Source organism: Podarcis cretensis, assembly GCF_951804945.1.
Source record: "Podarcis cretensis genome assembly, chromosome: 6".
Lineage (NCBI taxonomy): Eukaryota > Metazoa > Chordata > Lepidosauria > Squamata > Lacertidae > Podarcis > Podarcis cretensis.
Genome location: NC_137175.1, coordinates 81775443 through 81798702, shown reverse-complemented (window position 1 = coordinate 81798702; position 23260 = coordinate 81775443). Strand labels below are relative to the sequence as shown.

General features: G+C 40.5%; 1 protein-coding gene across 4 annotated transcripts in view; it reads left to right on the top strand.

Moving 5' to 3' along the window:
* The window catches only part of VAV3 (vav guanine nucleotide exchange factor 3), a 211205-nt gene that overhangs the window by 146237 nt on the left and 41708 nt on the right, over nucleotides 1-23260 (top strand). For all 4 annotated transcript variants that reach the window (XM_079981280.1, XM_079981277.1, XM_079981278.1 and 1 more), the window contains exons 16-19: nucleotides 4645-4746; nucleotides 7060-7160; nucleotides 13466-13488; nucleotides 16444-16489. In XM_079981280.1, coding sequence (XP_079837406.1) covers nucleotides 4645-4746; nucleotides 7060-7160; nucleotides 13466-13488; nucleotides 16444-16489 — 272 coding nt within the window. The remainder of the gene's footprint in view (nucleotides 1-4644; nucleotides 4747-7059; nucleotides 7161-13465; nucleotides 13489-16443; nucleotides 16490-23260) is intronic.

The window sequence follows — 23260 nt, the reverse complement described above, 5'->3', positions numbered from 1 at the left end:
TTCTCTTTGCAGATGGAATGGGCTATGTTGAGTTCAGGTTAACAGAAAATGTAGTATGAGCTCCAGGAATTAAATGAGAGGCATTTTTTCCTCTTAAGTAAAAAGCATATTAAGGATATAGTGAATACGGGCTTACCAAAAGGTATAAAATAAACAAAATAGTTTATGCTATAACTAAGATGCTAAAGGGATGCAGGTGGCGCTGTGGGTTAAACCACAGAGCCTAGGACTTGTTGATCAGAAGGTTGGTGGTTCGAATCCCCACAATGGGGTGAGCTCCTGTTGCTCAGTCCCAGCTCTTGCCAACCTAGCAGTTCAAAAGCACGTCAAAGTGCAAGTAGATAAATAGGTACCGCTCTGGCGGGAAGGTAAACGGCGTTTCCGTGCGCTGCTTTGGTTCGCCAGAAGCGACTTAGTCATGCTGGCCACATGACCCGGAAATTGTATGCCAGCTCCCTCGGCCAGTAAAGCGAGAGTCGGTCATGACTGGACCTAATGGTCAGGGGTCCCTTTACCTTTACTTAAGATGCTAAAACACATTTATCCTCAAGTTACGTGGTATAACTTGGCCTTTGTCATTTCCTCTATTCTCTTATATCCGCAAGTGGAGTAAGCTTATGCCCCAAGAATTAAACTTCTTGAGTATTAAATATTTTGGCTTTCATTGCAGGAAGTATTGAAATAACGAAACATTTCAGAAGCTCTCCCAGTAGGAAGTACCCGAATAAATTTATGATTTGACACTTCTTGCTCTTGTGTTTCATATCACATTATTTTAGTCTCATCAGATGTGACATACAATTTGACTGCATAAACCACTGTGACACAATGCATAATGCCTGGTCAAATATTGAAATGAGCAAAAGAGCTTTCAAGCCCACAGTTAATGCAGCATTATAGTGTTTTGATAAGGATTTTCCTCCTTCCGTTTGTAGGAAAATTGGATTGGAGGGATTTCACTTTCCTATCTGCTTTTTATTCTGTCTTCAGTATTTTCAGTGTCCCATCTTCCTTCACGGTGGTGTTGGTAGGACTTGAACATGAAACCTTAGGCAGGGATTGCAAACTTGTGGCCCTCCAGATGTTGTGGACCAGATGTTGTGGACCACAACTCCTATAATCCCTGACCATGGTCTCATGGGTGTTGGAGTCCCACAACATTTGTCTGTAGTCAGCTCTGGCTAACCTAAGGAGCTACGTAGAAGACCCAGCAATGAAGCCTCTTATCGGCAATTGGCCAAAGTGGGCTTTGTCTTCACTGGTTTTAGCAAGAAAGGTAGACTGTCATCTGAAAGGCTGTCCTTATATCTCTCTTGCCTTTAGCACACTGAGGTGTGGCTAATTACGTAAAAGTATAAATGAGACATTAAATTTGGATCTAAGGAGCTGAGCAGATTCAATCACGGAACTCTTGATGTGAATCCATATAATAATGATGATGGTTTTATTTGTGCCCTGCCCATCTGACTGGGTTGCCCCAGCCACTTTGGGTAGCTTCCAACAAAATATAAAAACACAGTAAGACATCCAACATCCAAAGTCCTTATATATAATGCAAGTAATTGTGTAGTATTGAATCATAATATTTCCTTAATCCATGGGAAAAGGGTGATTAAATAACATGGAAGTTGTAGGAGAGCTTGTGAATGTTCCCACAAATTGATGGTTTTCAGCTGCATGTGAATGGAGGCTGAAGTATTGATTCACACTGTCTTGTGAGAATCAGTATTATCGAGCAAAGACTGTGAAGGGAGATGGGGACTGTGGGGTGAGATTCAGATTTAAGACTGTGGTTTGGTGAAGGTGGCCTCTGTTACACATTACTTGTTGTTGCTTCTTTTGGGGGTTGCCCTGAACCGTTTGTTGCCATTACTGCCATTTCCAAACCCAGGGACATGATCCAGTCAAATATAAGCACTCTTTTAAGTTGAATTCAGTGCGTGAAAATCTAAGATCTAACTTTCCCATTGAAATCTGTGGAACTTCAAAGTGCTTTAGGTGTGAGTTTGCAGTGTGTGTTTCCGAAACCCACATTGTACTTGCACTTCTGCTCTTGAGAAATGAGCATAGTGGCTTACTGCCCAGTGAAGCAATTTTCACCAAGGAAGTTTGTTAACTCCCCAAGTTTTAGCTTGCTTCGCTAGCCTGAAGTCGTACAGCCCAGCTATAAGCCTGCCACTTCAATGAGACCTAACTCAAGAAACAAGTCTTGGAAAGCGGAGTAGAAAATGACACATTGTTGATGTTTGTTATTGGGTACATTTGCTGTTGTATATTGCATCTTTCCCTTCCATTTTGTGCTGTTAGTTCAGAGAATGCTCAAAATTGTATAGCTTAGCTGACCAGTAGATCTCTAGATCAGGATGAATCCAAGCTGTCGTCCTCCTCTTCCTCCTCCTCCTCCTCCTCTTCCTCATACAGTGATACCTCGGGTTAAGAACTTAATTTGTTCCGGAGGTCCGTTCTTAACCTGAAACCGTTCTTAACCTGAGGTACCACTTTAGCTAATGGGGCCTCCCGCTGCCGCCGCACCTCTGCCACGCAATATCTGTTCCCATCCTGAAGCAAAGTTCTTAACCCGAGGTACTATTTCTGGGTTAGCAGAGTCAGTAACCTGAAGCGTCTGTAAACCGAGGTACCACTGTATATCCCATGTGGCATCTCTTGTCAATTGTAATATTACAGAATCATGAAAGAATTTCTATGGCAAAAAATGCATTGTTTATCCACACTCCCTCTTACATTTTTCAACAGTGAAGACAAAATGTATATGCCTAATGAGCTTGGGAGAAAATTAGTTTTCTGCATATTACTTTGGTAGTCCTACACTTTTTAATATTTCTACTCACTTGTTAATGTGATAAAGGTGAAACACAAAGCTATAAAATAAATGTTCCACATTGTAACACAAACTACATTTTACTGTGACTTGAAATCAATGTTGGCATTATAAAAATTGCACGTGTAGGTCACACACGTAAGGGTAATGTGTTCTATTAGCAGCTGGTGTGTTCATTTCCAATTGCTTATTTAGACAGGTCTGTGTGCAGATGACAATTTGAGCAAATGTAGCTTTTGCTGGAAAATCCATAAAGGAGCAAATGACAAAGTCACTGATACATTTCTTATTTGCATTATTGTCTTGTGCCCCCTGTTTAACCAATAAACTATTGAAATACAAACAAGCAATGTTGTAGTTAAGAGGAATAAGTGCATTAAAAATAGGCTCATATGAGATATGACTCCAAGAATGAGCAGCATTTGAGAGATTTACATAAACAACAGCATAAAACAGTTATCATTTGAGTATTTTATAGTCACTGCTACAGGATATGGTGGTAAGGTGATGGAAAACAGTGAGCAGGACATTTCCAACGCAACACAAACACAACAACATTTTGACTTGTCTGTATATATTTTTCTCATGTCTTTTTCAATATTAGATATGACTAAATCTGCCTGCAAATGTTTGTTCTTGGCATTGTTTTTACCATAATAGAAACATCATCATAATGAATGTCCTCCAGGCATACTGTATGAGTTTTCTTTCTGATTAATCTCCTCTACTCATTCAGATTCTTTATATGTTTTGCATAAATCTATATTGCTTTGTGCTAATGGCAGTGAAACTTCTAACATTGATTGGCTGAGCTGATAGGAAGCTGGAATGTTCAGAATAACCTGTTCGAAAAACAGATCTATCAGAATAATTCAGTGGGAAGTTATGAGAGTCCAGGGGTGCAATGTGGCTGAAAGGCAATGCAACAGGAACCAGAGAGAAGAGTAGGAGATTTGAAGATGGAGCAGGAAGGGGCTAGTGAGAGTGAGGCCTTTGAAGAACCTTCATAGTGCTTTAGGGTCAGGAAGTCTGTGTTTATGGCTCTTGGTGTAATGTTTAGAAATATTTTGCATGTCTTTGTAGCATTTCTGGAAAGGTAGAAATTGGAGCAGTTCTAACCCAGGGCTGAATAGCTTTGTTTACACAGCTATGGAAGATTCTGGCAGGACTCAATTTAACTTGGGATCCACCCTTTTCAGAGCTGCTGCACATTTTCTCAAGCTATCCACCACAATCCCCGGGTCTCTTTCCTGGTCAGACACTGCTAGTTCAGACTGTGTTTGCGTATATTTGAAGAATATCCGTATCAGTGTTGATTGTCATGGGCTGGCTGTACGCAGAGGTGTGGTGGGAGACACCAGCTTCTTCCCCAAGGAAAGAAGGCTCAGAGTCAGGGGACTGGTGGTGGGGCAAAAATGAGTGAGAAGAGTGAGAAGATTGGAAGGTGTCAGAAACTGAAGAGGTAACAGGGTTAATGATCAGGGAGACTCTATGGTGGAGAGAAGTCCGGAAGTAGAAGTGGCAGCAGAAGAGGAGGGAGGCCAAGAGACAGACTTGAGTTGGGCTGGCCCATTCCTGACATTGATATTGCCCAGAGATGCACCACTTTACACTTGTTTACACTGAACCACATTTGCTGTTTTAATGCCCGGTTTGGAGAGATCTTTTTGAAGCTCCTTGCCGGCCCTTTTTGTTCAGCTTTATCATTGACTATATTTTATTGCTCTAAGCACAGCAACCAAAATATTGGTTGCTGTGCTCTGCAAATATTTACAAATATTGAACTAAAAACTATCTTTTTCTAGGTCCAACATAAGGCCGCATTATGGAGAAACAAATACTCATAACTTCAAAATGCATACCTTCACTCGTGTAACATCCTGCAAAGTCTGTCAGATGCTTCTGAGGTAAGTGTCAAGGGAGCTGAATAATAATTAGAATTGCACCAAAGTTGGGAAAAAAACCTATTGCATTGAATAAATTAATTAAAATTATCCGTCTGGCTAGAACAAGGTCTCCTGTTAAAAACCGATAGGATTTAAAATCCAACTTGCAGAAACTGATAATTCAGTATCAGGATAAATTTGGCTGTAGTGTCTAAACTGTATGAATATTTGCAGCTAAATATATAGTTTTGCTGATAGATAAATCCCACCTGTGCAACTGGTGGCTTGTGGGGTATGTAGAACAATTTTTTTGTTGCTCATGGAGTTCCTACCAAATTTTTATCAAGCTGAAAAAAAAATGTTTGCAAAGAAAAGAAAAGAAAAAGCTTTCAAGTTTATGGGACTGAATGAGGTAGCGAGGGAGAAATCCCACTGTTTAATTTTAATGCTACATCCCTTCTTTCATGCATAATATCTTTGCTATGTCTGAGCTCATAACTGTGAAACCCAGAGTTATTGAAGGCACAAATGTTTACTCTCATTGTCAGCCATAAAGGGCTCACAGAATGCCTTACATATCAATCAAAACAGAGCAGTCCATGTCCTTGGGATTCTAATCTAAAAAACACAACCTAAAAGGAAAATGTATTAGGCAAGAGGAGGGAAATAAGTGAATTCAGGTACCAGTGCTTAGTTAAAAGTTCTAATGATGAACTGAGATGGGAACAGTTCAAGGAGAGGTGGACCCAAACATTGCTAGCTACGCAGATGGAATGGCCCTGCATCCTTTTTCTTCACATTTCTACTGTAGCATGGTGGAATGACTGCTGCCATGTGACGGTTGATAGAAGGAAGAGCCTGGCTTCTCAGCAAAGCTGACAGCGTTATTATAGAACCTGGCCCTCCATCTCTGTGGTCTGGAAAATGAAGAGTTCGTTTAGAATAAGGAAACTGGCAATTTCCTAGTGGTAATTTGAAAGAGTTTTTAAAAAGCTGGTGCTTGGTAAAAAAATAGAAATAAAAATGGTGAAAACAAAAATGGTAGAACTCTTACTAGATATAAGCACCAATAATCTTTTTTAAAATGAAAAGCAGACCAAATAGGCGAGTATGGTGTGGAAAGGTTCCAAAATGGAACTTTAGTTTTTCTAGCACTGAATCATTTAAAAACTCTGTAGCTGTAATTTTTATCCACTGCATGCCATAATTATTTCTAGTGTGAATTTTCAGACCTAGGTTTGGACCCAAAGAAGTAGCATGTGTCTGGATAACCAGAAACACACACACACACAGTTTTTCTTTTAGTAATTTCTAATGCTGAGGAGCCAAGCTGTTGTTAAGTTTAAAAAGTAGCTTGTCTCCTCTGGAATGGCAATAATGAACATTCTGGTTGCTTATTCAATTCTCCTCTGCATGCACATGCAACTTCTTTTGATCCTAACACTCGGTTCCTTTCATTATTTCAGTTTCAAAATGTTTTTTCATGGTGTTCCTGAAGTTAGCATTCTGACAGCTTGCTCATTGTTATGAGCCACAGTTTTTATTTGCAGTCTGTTTTCTCCACAAGTGGTCCAAAGAAATTTCTCTCTTGTAAACTGTACTATGGCCAGAACACAGAGCATATTCTGTGAATGAGGTGATTGGAAGGTTAAGTGTCTATGAAAAGATTTTGGTCGGTTAAAGTCAATGGAAATGAAAAACCATCGAGCCTCATTCCTTGAACAGTTTGAAGCAACATGTGGTTATTACTAAACACAATTTACTCTTTGTGGAATAAAGAGTGGAACCTCAGCTGGATGGCCCCCAAACCCCGAGAAGCCTTTATTGTTAATGAGCCATAAAGTTATTTTTTTCCTTAGATAAGCCATTTCTTCTTTCTTCACCGCCCCTGAAAGATTTATTGCACATTAAAAAATGTATTTCTATTGTAATGTGTTCTCGGTTATGGAAGGTAAAACAGAAATTGTGATGATACAGTGCATTTATGTGAAAGCAAAAATAATAATGAATTCCTGCGCCCTGATTTGCATGTCATATTAAACCATAGTCAAAAGCAAACTATGGTTTAATGTGAACACACAGAGTGTTAGTGCACAGTGCTGAAAACCTCTCCCACTGCTCTTCCTTCCTTCCTCCTGTTGCTATGCTGTTGGGAAGCAAGGCAGAATCTGGCTTGTTGTGGTATCTGAACCCAGACTTGTTTCCCCCCAGTTCCTGGCCCATGCTGGAGTCTACAGAATACAACTTTCCAAACTGTCTTGCAAATAACATGGTTGTACACAAAAGGTTGAGTTTTTCTTCTAATTTCCCCCACCGTCTTACTTTGTATTGCAGGGGAACCTTTTGTCAAGGCTATTTATGTTCAAAGTGCGGAGCTGGAGTCCACAAAGAATGTTTGGGAAGGCTAGACAATTGTGGCAGAGCTAATTTGGGTGGTAAGTCATTTTTATTGTTTGGGATAAATTTTTTAATTAGGCCATAAAGCTTGCCAGTTATAATTAAGACTTAATTTTCTTCTAATTTGTGTTCGTTGCATTGCAGATACTCTTTTGTAGTGATCTTTTATAAGCATAATTATAATTGCATTTTGAAGTCCTGGAATAAGAGACTCATAGAACTGTAGAGTTGGCAGGGACCATGAGGGCCATCTAGTCCAACCCTGCCATGCAGGAACCTTTTGCCCAACGTAGCGCTCGAACCCACGACCCTGTGGTTTAGTGTCTCATGCTCTACCTCAATATGTTGCAACATGAAACAGCAAGGGTGGGATAGCTACGGTTCGAGTGCCTCAGAATTCTGGTGGAGGTCCAGATCCCCCCACACAACTGAGGGCTGTTCAGCCTTTTTCCACTGGGAGCCACACGCAACAGTGATTCAGGGGCTGCATGCCAGTGTATGTAGCTGGAACCAATGGTGACAGTAATGTGATGACAATATGATTTATGTAATTAACTGCACATTTTACGTAAGTGATGAAATTTCATCATAGTGGGACTGTAAGACAAATAATGTAGTTTTTGGAAGAAGACAAACTTCAGCAGAACAGACAGTGCTGCATATAGGGAATGGTGGAACAGAAAATGATGCCTTCCTACATACCTAGGCTCAACTCAAAATGGGTCCAGACTTCTCTAGCGCTGCAGTGAAAGTAAGATTTTCAAAGCTATCGCAATTCAAAACCCCCATCCCTGAAAATAAATATATTTGAGATACTTCCCTGATTAAACTTTCCTGCCTTTTATCAACATGGATATGTTGTCCTAATGTAATATAAGACATTTGACTATAATTATGTAAGGTTCCCTTTGAAGAAATTTCGATAGCATTTTCCTTTTGATTTGTCACTCCCAGGGGCATGACATAACAGCCAGGTCCACACAAAATGCTATGCCATGGTTTGTTTAGGTAGAGGTAAAGGGACCCCTGACCGTTAGGTCCAGTTGTGGATGAATCTTGGGTTGCGGTGCTCATCTCGCTTTACTGGCCGAGGGAGCTGGCGTACAGCTTCCGGGTAATGTGACCAGCATGACCAAGCCGCTTCTGGTGCACCAGAGCAGTGCATGGAAACACTGTTTACTTTCCCGCCAGAGCGGTACCTATTTATCTACTTGCACTTTGTCGTGCTTTTGAACTGCTAGGTTGGCCGGAGCAGGGACCGAGCAACGGGAGCTCACCCCGTTGCGGGGATTCAAACCGCCGACCTTCTGATCGGCAAGCCCTAGGCCATGTGGTTTAAACCACAGCGCCACCCGTGTCCCATTGTTTGTTTAACAAGCCACAAATTAATCACAAGTTTTCCCACAGATTATCAAGCAGACCATGACTTGTGTCCCCCCCCCCAAGTTTGCTTTGTGTTAGCTGTTCTTGCCTCATGCTGTGCTTTATTTATTTAGGTATTTTATATACCACTCCATATTTCAAAGAAATCTCTGAGCATTTTACAGCATCATAAAAATCACAAACAAATCCAAAAAGAATGTAAAAATCCACATTTAAAATAACTCAAAACAAATAGATAAGAGATCCTCTTAAAATATCACTATAAACAAGAACAACATCAGGTGGGTAGTATAATAAATTGCAGCAGATCTAGACAATTGAAATACAACAGAGATAACCAGCTTCACCCACCAGCCTGCATTTATAGGTAGCAGGAGCATTCTTACTTCTGCTGTTCTTGTAGCTTCATGTGTGGCTGGGTAGGGTGGTCAAACAAACCATAGTTCCGATAAGGTTCTGTGTTTGCACATAACACCAAGCCATAGTTAAAACAAACCAAGGTTTGTAAGCCAGCAATAAACTTGGGGTTAAATAAACTATAGATTAGTGTTGTGTCTAAACCAGGCCTTTGTGGAGAGCATTTGAATTTTTTTCCTTCCCTTTAGATTTTATTCAGATTAGATGCCAGAGCTGAAAACCGTTATGCTTTTGACAGAACAATCTAAGTATGTTCATGATTAGGCCATTTTTAATGCATTTCTAATTTTAGGAAATTGGACAGAGGTTTTAAATAAAGTTGAAAAAGAACATATTGCCGCTTTGTTGTTGTAAAATGATAATTTATTCAATTCCTTAATCCACGAGGCTGTCTATGTGTGATCTGTGCCTCTAGCCTTCAAACTGAAATGGTTTAATTGCACCCTGAAAAGGACTTGGGAAGAATATGCAAACCTTAGTATAGTTGATAGGGTGACAAAATGCAAATAAGTACAGGGCTCCTGTACCTTTTAATAGCTGTGTCCAAGATAATTTCTGAAGATGCAACTTTTCACATGCTTACATTGCTGCTTCTGAAGAACTATTATAGGTATAGGAACATTGTTCTTTTGTATCTGGTCAGTCTATTCATTAATCAGGGCTTCAGGGTGGTTACTATAATTGACATGCATTGTTGTCCAGGCACATATAGTAATTTGAGGGTGGCTAAAAAACCCTGCATGATATTTGCATTTTGTGATTAGAAAATCTGTTTGCATCCCAAAATGAAGCTCAGTAGTAGATGCTTGCATAAGGCTGCACCAGTCTCAAGCCAGAGGCTCTGGCAAGGAAACTGAACCCTCTTATTCCCTGCACCATCTTGGTAGCTTTCAAGGGAGAGAGTTGCTGGTCTAGCCTTTGCCATCTTCAATGCCGAGTCTGCAGATGACCAGAAAGAGGAGCCTGTACAGCAGGAGTCAGGATGTGATACAAGGAGCTAATAGGGTTTCTGTTTCAGCAACTTGTTGCTCAAGTGTAGACTGAACTGCTCCCCAACTCTTTGCTGAACCACTGATTGCTTTATTGCACACACACACACACACACACACACACCCCCGACACCACTTTCCATCCTGGCTACCTGTCAGGTAGATAACTGGAAAAGGAAGGAAAGTGGAACCTTCTTCCTGAACTTCTAATTAGAAGTTTATGCGATAAGGCGAATGAATGTACCTTGGCAAGATTTAATCCTGCAGAGGTTGATGGAGACATATTTCACCAGACCAGTGGTAAGCTGAATCTGATCCAATCAGAGGTAGTATCAGCAAGTATCCTTTTGTATTACTGTTTAAGAGGGATGACTGTAGAGCTAAAAGTTGACAAAAATAGGTAGAAATGTTCAGTCTTCATAGTTGCCATGTGTAAGGGCCAATCCATACAATAGTAGAGGCAAATCTGCTGCTGCTTTTTTTGCCTCGGTGTGTACAGGCAGTTCATGGTTCCCTTGTGAGCCTACATCTATGGTGAACACTTTGCTGCTTTCATACACTTGAAACATCTCAAACGCTGAAATATCAAATGTAATGTGTGAACTGGCCCTCAGCCAAGCTTGGCTGCCCTCATGCCTTCCCTTGTTTTAGTAACATTCAGATGCAACACAGAACCATGGTCTTGTGTGTGTTTGGCTGTACATGTTGTGGTTTTATGTGTACATCTAAAATGTCGTAGAGGCATGCAGTTTTTAAGTTCACCATGTTGAGATTTGAGACATTGTGTCCTAAGGGCATTTGGCTGCCAGGTGTGAGAGATGGATTGCTAAATCGGTGGTGTGATCCCACAAGGAGATTCTCATGTTCTTAAGACCAGTTTGGACTTGATGTTTCCAAAGTGGTCTATTCAGTATTATGTTTTCAATAAGGCAAAGTGCAGGGGTAAAACTTGGAAACCTGCCTGGAAATAAACAGATCTAGCAGTTGCATTAGGTAATATGTACTGCCAAACAGCATGAGTTGTACTTCATTTCAAGATAAGCTATTCAAACAAAGTAGAGGGCAGGCCCACTCATGTCTTGGACTGTATACTCTGAGCATACATTAAAAAAATGCCCAAAGTTGAACTTTGTTCGTAGGAGTGGCCATTTTAGATGTGGCTCATGCAGTTTCTTTCTTAGTTTTCTCAGTCTTTTTGTAAGAAATAGTGTTGTTTCAAACTCTCCACTTTCCTAAGTAGTGGGAAGCTGGTACAGTAGTGTTGCAGGATCAGTTTTATTATGACAATATATTATTTGGAGATTTAGGCTGCAATCCTCAACATACTTACTATGGAGAAAGCTCCTTTGAATACAGTGGGGCTTATCTTTGAGTAGTATAAATATGATTGTGCTCTTCAGGTGTGTTTTGCAGCATTTGTTGATTTACATGTATATAAGCAGAGTGTGTGTGTGGCAGGTGTGTGTGTGTGTGTGTGTGTGTATGCATGCATGCATATCAATAAGACAGTGCTTGTCTTTAAAGCAGGATTAGTGCCTTTAAACCACCAGCACAACCTTACAACAAGACTGCTTTATGTCAGCCAGCTGCAGAACTCTGGTTTCTTTTCCTCCTTTCTGTCCAGATTCTTGTTTTTACAATATCTACTTATAAACATACAGTTGGAATTGAAAGAGAGAAGGTAGCCCTAGCCCAGCAGAACATCAGTTTAGCACTAAGCAATATTTACAGCTACTTTGGAAAGCCAGAAACCTCTTCTTAATCTTTGATACCTATCTGCAAAACTTAGAGCTTCTTCTTCCTTCTTCCAAGCAGCAATGGCTTGGTGTATGGCCGGTGAGATATTTGATTGAATCCCTCCACCCCACCCCTTCTACCAGTGCCATGACACAATGTGATTCTGAAGCTCCCTACCAAAGAGGACTACTGTTTGATAAATGTGAATTCAAACACCATTGGGATGCGCAAAGCTGATTCCTCTGTTATTTGGATGCAGGCCATTGTATCTGCGGTAATAAGAAGTGATACTTAAGGGCTATCTGTGGTGCACAATCTATGATTGTTCAAAGAGAAGTGCAAGTCACTACTTGATGCTGCAGTCAGTAAGTGATGACTACGCAAGGATAGTAGACCAGCCTGTAGCCTTGTCTTAATTTAAAAAAACAAAAACAGAACAAGAGAGAGTGTCTACAATTAATACACTTTAGAAAAAATTAAGGTAAAGCTAGATTAATTTTGTAGCATGCTTTCAAAAGTTTGTTGATACTGGGTTGTATTCACCTCTGCTGTTCTGCTCATACAAAAGGCTTCCACTTGCACAATGGGACTTCCCCCTCCTCTCCCTTGCAGCTCTTTATGCACCCTGATAATCTGCTCCAAAGTGTTGAAAGACCTTCTGGAGCAGTGTGTGTGTGTGTGTGTGTGTGTGTGTGTGTGTGCAGGGAGAGGATAGCATGGGGAAGTCATACTGTGCAAGCGAAATGCTCCTCCTGCAGCTTTGATGCAACTCACTCTAACCTAAAAGTAACATTATTAAAACACTTTTTCAAAATTATGCATATTAGAGTATAATTGCCAGCTTACCATTAATAAATTCAGGTTACAAAAATCAATAAACAGTGACCATTTTCCCATAAACTTTTTGACAATTCTCCTCTGATATATATCTATAAAAAAACCCTGTTATATATCTATAAAAAACATTTAAGTTTGGTGTTGGCAGTTTCCATATATAACTAAACTTACATTCCTTTCATATTAAAACTCCTGTGTAGACTGAAAAACAGATAGCAAGTCTAATAGTATAGTGTTATTTGATAATTTCTCTCTTAAAATGTTCATTTTCTTCTGATAAACTTTTGCGTATGGGCATCCCCACCTCATATGGCTGAAGTTTCCTTGACTTTTCAAAAGATTTCCAGCAATGAAAAGTACAGCTCTTAGTAATTGTATTTGTTGCTACTGCTTTATGTATGCTTGTACTTCACACAAGAGAGTCCAAATTCCAGCATAACAAGTTATTTTATTGGGAATATCCATGGCATCACAATATATTGTATGAATGCAAAAACGTCCTGGAAAACATTATTGTCAGAATACAAAATAAATAAGGATTTTGCATTATCTGATGTAATAGTTCCCAGATTCATTTCCTTTGGGAAGAGAAGCTCCCATGCTGTCTCCTGAAGTCTTGCACTGCAGTGCAAATGTTGAATCTGTAAAGTCTGAGCTTCTGAGTTTTTCCTTTCATCAAACTATTTCAGAATGTATATAGTAGATTTCTTGGTTTGGAAAGCCGTGTGTCGTCAGAGTTAAGCATAAACTTGAATCTGTTTATGGCTGTTCAGTGCTGCTTAACCTGAGCCAATAAAAGTAAGTGAACACAGTTTGCAAAATAACGAGCTGAGCCCCAGGGCTGGTGGAGCATAAAACAGGTATCAGCTAGCTAAACAAAGCAGCTCCGTGTACTCTCACCAAACCGCACAGCAAGGAATTACTGTTGAACGGAGTGAACTTTCAGTTTCTGACTATGCCAATTTTTACATTTGTTTCAGAACCCGGGACCCTGAAACATGAGGTAAGTGCAACTTTTTGAAGTTTGGGTTGACATTTATTTTGTGGCTGATCTAAAATGTTCCATTTTTCATTTTTATTTTTTGGTGTTAGTGCTGGGATCACTTAAGGCATTTTGTGCTTGTGCTCTGGCAAAATTGGATTAAAAAGATAGTGAAAGTGTTGAATCTGCTCAAGATTAAGAATTTTCAAGTCCCATTGGTTTCAGTGGGGATAGCGTATAATACTCTTTAGAAAAAGAAAAATACAAGGAGACTTCAGTTGCCTCGTGCCCCAGATTTCTTATTAATTTCATGGGGCTGATATTTTCTCCAGACTTCCTTAGTGTTCAAGACATTAGCAGAACATGTATAAAAAACCAAGTAATGGTTCAGTATGATAAACTACCATGGGATTTAGCAGAAGAATTACAAGTGGTCTATTTTTTTTTTGCAACCTACTGATGTAAGAGTAATGCATGAGTATAAAGTTCAGCAGTAAAATGTGTGCTGTAAAATGTGCAGTCAAATGCTGATTTCTGAATTTGAGTTTTTTGCCATGGGATCACTTGGAGAATCTTTAATATTGTGACAGAATGGTAATGGGCACATATTCAATGAGATGACAATAATCCCAGAATACTGTGTTAATTTTGGCACATTTGCAGAAAGATTTCTTTTCTCTTGGTTTTGGGGGGAAATGTTGCATTTATTCCTTTGTATCCTTTTATACTGCCCTGAAATGTGGGGCTAAGTTAAACGCGGATAATGAAAAGGCTGCTTGGGGAGCGTTACTTAACTGTACATTGTATTATATCGTGCAATGCTTATATTTTTGGGTAGCATGTTTCATTTCCATTTGGAAGGGGATTTATGTCAACTGGGAGCTTAAGACTTCATTGGAAGTGTGGATTTACCCCTAAGCAGCATTTTCCATACATTCTCCAGCAATGAGGCAACACAGGGAAATTACTTGGAACTAACAGTTGATCCTTAAGCAAATGAAGTTGGTTCTCAATATGTCTTTAGTAATAAAAGTGGAATTAGAAATTCTCTCTCTCTCTCTCTCTCTCTCTCTCTGCCTTGCATCATATTCTCCATTCTCTGTGTAACAGTGCTGGACACTTAGGGATGATTCCATCAGCGCTGGATTTAGGGTGTTGCGGGTGGCTGCAAAATAATAATCTTATTGAGAAGATCCACCTAAAAGTCCGCCCCTTGTTCCATTGATGCACAGGAATGAAAAACATTATGTTCTGCAAAATAGATGGACAGTAGTGAGATGGCTCCTGAGGTGGTAAATCCAGGATGAACACCACTGGGAGCTTCCATGTCCTGGAAGACTCTTCTGTGAATGAGCCAGTTAATGATTACTAAGCAGTAAAGGCCATAAAAAACATGTGTCAGTTGGTGTTGGAGCTCTCTGATTTGCACCTACTTTGACAGTGCAAAGGTTGAGGCCAACGTGGTGCCTGCATGTGCAAATTGTTACACACCAATTCTGGTTGGTTAGTAGGGTCTGCACAATTCTCAGTCTAAAGGATCAGCACGCATGGCTGTAAAACGGTGCTCTGTTTCCTGAGGAGATTATATAATCTCAAAGTACAGGTTGGTTGATTGCAGAGCTCCAAGAAGGAGGGAGAAGTTCACTGCAGTATAATTATTGTTTGTGTCACACTCTTGACCAGAGTCTTTTCTGCTTGTTTCTTATGTCTGGCGATGTGATGTCGAAGCTACTGAATGTTCCTTGAGAGCATTTCTCCTCCATAGAGCTTGGTGGAGGAGGCCTTGCTGAAGTCATCGCCACTGCTTCGCAGGCTGGGTTGGCTTGCTTCAGGCAGTAGAGTTTGGGATAGTGCTAAAGGGCAGCGACTTGTTAATTACTTTACAAAAATGCATATTTTGTTGCATTTTTAAGTGTTTCAAAACATACATTGTACCTCCTAACTTGTAACAGGCAAGTGTGGTTAAAAAGTAAGAGATTATTTTTTTTAACCCCATCTGAGCATTCTTCTTTCAGCACCAAAATGTACAGGGCCCTGCAATTTACAGACTCTTGTTGACTTGGTCTTTTAAGGTAGTCATTGATTATGTAACGTTATGTAATGTTCTACTTTCCCCTTCCTCCCAAACTTGCCTTGGAGGTTAATAAAAATATTTAAAAAGAAGCTTCTTCTGTAAACGGCTGTTGCAGAATTATCTCATGTAGCGTGCAAAATAATCAGGGTCTCCGTTCGTTCTCAAAATTGCAGCTCATTTCTTCCACTCTAGCAAGGAACATAAAAGTGAAGTAGAAATTACTTTTTATTATAATTACATTTGCAACAGCCTCATACGCTTTTATGTGGTCAGTTAGAGCTTCACTGTAAATGAAAATTGAAGCTTTTGAAGCCTTCTTCTTCTTTTTTATTGGAAAGTGAAAATGGCTTTAGTTATATGTAAATTGGGAAGCTGTACACGTTTTTAGTAAGATCATGGGCAGAACAGACATGCAGAACATCTTCTGCAGAGTAACAGCTGCCTGCTTTTTTAAACACACAAATGTAGCCTGCTCATCACTGCCTATACCAAGTAAATTCTGCAGAAACCTTTAATGACAGATGGTCTGTCTGAGGGATGGGAAACAACACTCTTTGTACGTGGTGAGCTTTGTCTGTAATTTATATTCCAAACTTCTACACATTTTATGTCTTACCTTGAAAGTAAATTTTAGGAAGAGGGGATTATTATAATTTTTTGCATCAGCTTCTCCTGTTGGGCACTGTGACATGGAACATGCGGGGGGCAGGAACTGTTGCAGTGCCTGTCCAAGGTGAGGGAGAGTGTGCAAGCACTATTTGGCTTCCACTGAGGACAGCAAAATGCCTTGGGCCAGCCCTTCTAGGAAAGTCAAAGGAGTGTGGAGTGTAGAGTGTGGAGACTAACTGGATAGGAATGGGTTTTCAAAACAAGTATCTAACTTGTGCTTTTCAAATACACAGAGACGACCAAATGGACTCCGAAAGAGCTCCAGGCATATGGACCCAGGTCTGTGTTTCTCTTTTTCCTCATTAAAACTTTAGAATTAGCACAGGTTAATTAATGGTTTGAATCTCATTATCAGATGTTATTTATACAGCTTCTTTCTTTTGGGGGAATGAGTACCACCAATCTGACCCACAAGGCATCTCAGTGATAGCAGTAAGATGTAAGCTGGCAGATGTAAGTCTGGTCTTAAAAGTCTGTTGTATTATTTTACCACAGGCCTAGCAAGATACAATACCCTTCCCAGTTTCTTACCATATCATTTATACAATCATATGTACACCACCTTAGCCCACTCACAACATAATAAGACAGTAAAAATAAAAAAAATAAAAATGCATAGCAAGAGCTAACATAGACAAGTTGGAAAAGTTTAAAAATATCAAAATAAATGAACATCCATCTGCATTATCCGTAGGAAAGCAACCAATTCTGAGAAAACAGCTATTAAGAGAAAGTGATCCGAGAGGTTTTTAAGCCTGCTTAAAATATTTCCAGTGTTGAGGCCGCAGGCACCTCTGTGTAATAGTTTCTTACTACTAAAAGTAAAGTTGCATGTACTGTTGTAGTATCACTCTCCTGCATGCAGCTGCTGTTATATTCACTGAAACAGTCAAGACTGTCAGTGCAGTGTGTTTTGATGTTGCACCAGTGGAAATTGTTATTTCAGCACTGGGACCTTTTAGTTTTGCTGAATTCTATGGCTTGGATTCAAATAAGCTCTCAGGCTGCTAATCACTTTCCTGACCGTGTTTTCAAGGGTACAGTCATATGACTATCATAAGACTATCTGAACTCGCTGTGTGTGTGTGTGTGTGTGTGTGTGTGTGTTTGTATGTGTGCTTTGCTGCTTTGCTTTTACAAGTGGTGCTCTTAAACTTTGCTTACATACCTAGAAGCCCCTGGGCTTTTGGTAACTCTTCCCTCACCTTATGCTGCTTAAACAGAGCAAGTATTTTAAAATTGATGCCTAATCTTGCAACACTCTGTTCTCAACAACTGCTGTTTTTCATAGAGTCTGAAGGCAGCAGGTATTAGGTATTTTGAGGTGCAAGACTCCAAACAGAATGCACTTTGACTTTTATGTTCTTAATCTTTCTCCTCATTCCCTCTACAACTGTCTCCCCCACCTCTCACCAGACCCAGGTTTCTGTCAAAGAAAGCAGTACCAGGGTTTTTGCAAATGTGGTTTGACTGAATAAACATGTAGTTCTGGTCGTTTGACTGATAAAATCAACTGCGAGTTCTTTCTCTTAAGCATTGAATGCACATATATACAGTAACTGTGTGAGGAGGGTGATTTTTTTTTTTTGCTTTTTTATGAGCTCTTTTTCAAAAGCAAGTCAGATTATTGAGTCGTTAAATGTAGTAACGCTGTGGGTTAAACCACAGAGCCTAGGGCTTGCCGATCAGAAGGTCGGTGGTTCGAATCCCTGTGATGGGGTGAGCTCCCATTGCTTGGTCCCTGCTCCTGCCAACCTAGCAGTTTGAAAGCACATCAAAGTGCAAGTAGATAAGTAGGTACCGCTCCGGCGGGAAGGTAAATGGTGTTTCCATGTGCTGCTCTGGTTTGCCAGAAGCGGCTTAGTCATGCTAGCCATATGACCCAGAAGCTGTACGCCGGCTCCCTTGGCCAATAAAGCAGGATGAGCCCCGCAACCCCAGAGTCAGTCCCGACTGGACCTAATGGTCAGGGGTCCCTTTAAGAACAATTTGCACCTGAAACAGGAGTTCCAAGTCCATAACTAAGCAGGTGATGGTGGAAGCTTCATATCTGCAGGAAAGAAAGAGCTGCTGTACTTACTGCTCAGTTGCATGGGAGTTGAAATGCAAATGGTTAAATTGTCTTGACTAACCACTCCCTTTGTAAAAAAACAACCTTACCATATTGGGCATTTTGAAAGAAATATAGCTGTTGCCTGAAGCCAAGTGTTGCTTCACTGTGCTTTTGGAGATACTTTTCCACATTGAAAAGTTATAAATGTGTGGCACAGAGGCTAATGAATTAAGGACTTAAGGAATTAAGGATTCCCAAGTCCTGAAAGAAGGAGCCTATCTGGTACCTATTACTGAAACCTGGCTGGGTGGTGCAGCAAGCTATGTTTTGGCCCAGCACCCACTGTCAAGATTGGACAGGGAGGTGGAGTGGCTAATCTCCACAATGATACAATTTTGCTTGCCCTGTGCCCACTGGATTGCTTTAATCAAAAGCATTGTACCTGGTGCTGGGCTCCATTTCATCCACACCACAGAGCATATTTTTCCTGTTAACTCATATGAACACCTGGATTGATCTTGCCCCTTCAGAAGCCACTTTGCTTCACCCTCCCCCATGATGTGTCACAGTCTGAGAACCATCAGCCTAACCCATTTTTAAAAAATTGCTTGATGCCAAGAGAGTAATATTTCATTACTTCTGGTCACAACGGGAATCTGATTGCACAGGTCCATGCCAGTAATTATTCATGGTGGAGCACGTGTAGTTCCAGAATCTGTTTTTACAGCTGCCATTATCCTTATGATTCATGCAGCTTAAGTCTCTTAGCACGTCCACTGCTGAAGTGTCTCATGACGGTTGCAAAGAAACAACAACCCCTAAACCAAAACAAAGAGTTTTAAACTACCTCCCTTAATTACATTGAGCCCTGCAGGTTAGAAGTTATCTTTTGCGCCTCTGATGATTGCAGCTAGGTACAAAACTAGATGACTCAACAACGGCAATTAAACCAACTCAGTGGTTTCCCCATCTGATATGCTTATTTTCTGTAAAATCTCTTGTTCATTGCTTGGCAGTATTATTTCAACTGTTGCAGTTATGCCAACTATACTGCCTCTCCCCAAAATAATACATTAACTCTCAGTTGCAGGACAAGAACCAGCATGCCTCTTGCCTCCAACCAACTTTTTAAAACCTGTGTACTGCAAGATGGACAAATATCCTGCCTCTGTACAACTTGGCTGATAGTTTTTGCTGTTATCTTCAAGTTGACGATGGGGCAGGGAAGGGGAACAGCAGCAAAATTTCCCTGTTTTTTTAGATGTGTCTTGTACTACCACACGGGCTGCTCTGGCTTATTTCTGTTAAGACATTTTCTTGCAAGTCTGGCTTCTATATAGTTTTATTTTCTCCACAGAACTTGGTGATTCTGCCTGATTATACTTCATGGTCAGGGCCTGTTGTGTATTTTGAGTGCCGAGTCTTACAAAAGCAGAGAAGGGGAAGATTAGCAACTGGCCGGTAGTAACTTAGGTTTTCTGAGTCCAAGGAGGATTTCTTTAGGAGTAGTTTTATCACTGCCTCCTTCAAGCAGGCAGGGAACACCCTCTCTCTCACCAGAAGGCATTAATCACCTCCCTGGTCCAGCCAGCTTTCCCTCCCTGCTGGTTTCCATCAGTCAAGTGGGGCAAGAGTTCAGAATGCAAGTGGCTGCCCTGACCGTTCCAATCACCTTGTCCATGTCCTTAAGCCTTACCAACTGAAACTCATCCAGCACAAGAGGACTAGACTGTGCTCTGGACACCCCTTGAGATCCACGTGCTGTAACAATGGAGACTTGACTCTTGCAGTAATTCTCAAGTGTAATCACTACTGTTATTAATTATCACACTCTTCCTCAGAAGCCTAACCAAGAAATCAATCACTGAACGTTAGGAATGTTGTTGTCGTTACTATTCTTTAAATAATAACAGAACGTTAACACAAAGCAAAAGGGAGTATTTCCCCTCCACCAAAGGCGACTCATTTACTTAATTCAGTAATAATTTAACTTCTGCTTCAAAGCACTTCTCACACGGAGACTTAACAAAGCTTTGTAAAACTACTGAAGGCTAAATGATCTTATCTCTCGTGGGGGAAAATCCTGCTTCAGTAGCTTGCCGAAGGAACTGTGTGGAGCTGCTGCCATGCTCTGCCCTAAAGTGGATTCAGTTGGCAGGCCAGATCCTGACATACCCCCCAGAACCACTGTGACAGATGGGTGGCCCACTCACCTATCTATCTCTCTTGAGGCCACCATGGATGTCAGATGAAGTGTTTTCCTTTACAAGTAGGTTTGAATTCAAGCTAGTCTGCAAAGGAGAAATGTCACTTTGTCCGTAGAGTTTAATTTCAAACTGCACAGTCAAAGGAGGGGTTTCATTGCAAGGCTTACTATAAGTACTAATCAGCTGATTGACACTTAAAGCATGCCCCTTTGGGCAGGATCTGACTGCATTGCAAAGTTCCCTTGATATCAGTGCCAATCAGCTGATTCACTCTTACAAAAAGCCTTGGTGGCCAAAGAACAGCCAGGAGACACTTTAAGTCTGCTGATGGTTCCTTTGCAGCTGTGTCTTTAGCTGCTCCACACCTGATGGCAGATTGGATGCCAGGTGTGGTACAGGTGGGTGTAGTTTGGGGAAAGTGGCCCTGTGAGCCAAAGTAGAAGCCCATGCCGGGCCTTATTATGCCTATGAGCTGGAGGTTTCCCACTGCTGCCCAAGAAGGGGAAAAGGGCAGAAACCTAACACAATCCCTCCCCTGTAAGAAGCTGAGATGTTTGTCCTCAGACCACCTGCTGTGTGCATCTTCCGTTGACTCTGTTCATGTATAGTAACAGTTGGCAGAGATTTATGCCTCCAGTTCTGATGGAGTTTTTATTTGTTGTAAATCTATGCAATCTTTCTTTCTTTCTTTCTTTCTTTCTTTCTTTCTTTCTTTCTTTCTTTCTTTCTAAAATTTGTATACCACCCTTCATCCATAGATCTCAGGGCACTTCACAACATAAAATCACAATATAAAAATCACAAAGTACATAGTAAAAACAACAACAACAACAACAACAACAACAACAAGAAGCAGCCAATAATTCTCCTTCCCACAACACATTTAAAATGTCATGGGATGTCACCAGCCAAAAGCCTGGTTGAAGAGAACGTTTTCACCTGGCGCCTAAAGGTGTATAATGAAGGTGCCAGGCGAACCTCCCTGGGGAAATCATTCCACAAACGGGGAGCCACTGTAGAAAAGTCCCATTCTCATGTTGCCACACTCCGGACCTCTCACTGAGGAGGCGCATGAAGAAGGGCCTCAGCGGCTGATCTCAGGGTTCGGATAGGTTCATATGGAGAGAGGTGGTACTCTCAAATAATGGACATACGTGTTTTTCTTAATAAAGGGAATAAAGGGAAAAGAGAACCTGTAGTGGGATGCACTTCCTCCATCTAAGGTTTTCCAAATTTCACTCTCTTCTGTTCCTAAGATAAGTTCCATTCACTTGCTTAGGAAACAGTTTGGACGTATCCTGTGTTATCAGTCTCCCATCTCATCAAATCTTTGTCCTCTGTGGCTTTCCCATCTTCCTCCTTCAACAAGCATTTTAAGGTGGTTTTTTAAAAAATTAATAATTTATCCCAGACTGTACCTGTATGGGATTTGAAATTGTTTCTATGCATGTTTTCCATACGTTTTTTCTTGAAGATATCTTGAGATGTTTCCTAGGAAATGATTCATGAATGGAAATAAAGTAAATGGAAAGGGTAGCCTAGGGAGGAATACTTGCAGTTCCCTCCTGACTCTGGAGGGATGCCTTCAAGACTAGGAACACTGGTCCAGAAGCAGGTTTAGAGGGCCTGCCTCCTGCCTTTCCCGACTGCCCTTGAAGAACCCCACAACCCTGTAGCTACTCCTATTCTCAATAACTCCTAAAATGTCCTCTTTGAATCATGAAGAACAGAAGTACACTGTAAGTCATTTCCGTTTCTGTGGCTAAAATTAAAGACCTTGATGTCTAGCACAGTCACACTTCTATATTATGTAGTCACATAATCAGTTTGTCTGATTAATCTTTAACGTGAGCTACTGAATTTAATAGTAACTTCATCTGAAGCACTAGAACCCTTGCCTGATTCTGTTTAATTTCTTAGGTTATTGTTTAACTTAATGCGTGGGCCAGTTTGGAGTAGTTCCCACCCCTAAGTTGCTTGGAGGATGAACTTTCATGACTGACGCTGCTGTTGAATTCTGCTAGAATTGAGTCTGATAGGAACAGGTCGTTGTGACATTTTATGATGTAAACAAAGGCCATGCGGAGGTAGCACTCCAGACAGAACTACGTAAGATAAAAGTATTCATAGCTATACTTAGAACAGGCAGTGTTCACAATTGTGAACTCTTCAGCTAAACTACTGCAGTGCATTCTCACATGAGCCTGCCCTTGATAATAAATGGTGCAGAAGGTTCTGTTAGTTTTATTCTGTAAGCCATTTCCTCTGACCTGAGAAGATACATTGCATTGTTGTTGGCTCATTTTAGAGGCTGTTAGTTCATTAAAAACTTTCATCAATTTGTGAGACATCATAATTGTAGTCAGAATAATTTTATTAAATGACCATCAGAGAAATCTCCCAACTTTATAATCTGCACACGAAAAAGAGATGGTTGCTTCGTGAGAGTTGAAAAGCAAAGCTTCCTAGTGAAGGATTGTATTGTGGGAGGTATCATTATTTTTTTTACTGTCATTTTTTGTACTGTCATGCTATTGCTACTCCATTATAAAGTTTTTAAATATTAATACAAAATAAAAAAATTCCTTCCAGTAGCCCCTTAAAGACCAACTAAGTTAGTTCTTGGTATGAGCTTTCATGTGCATGCACACTTCTTCAGATACCATGCACACGAAAGCTCATACCAAGAACTAACTTAGTTGGTCTTTAAGGTGCTACTGGAAGGAATTTTTTTATTTTGTTTTGACTATGGCAGACCAACACGGCTACCTATCTGTAACTTAAATATTA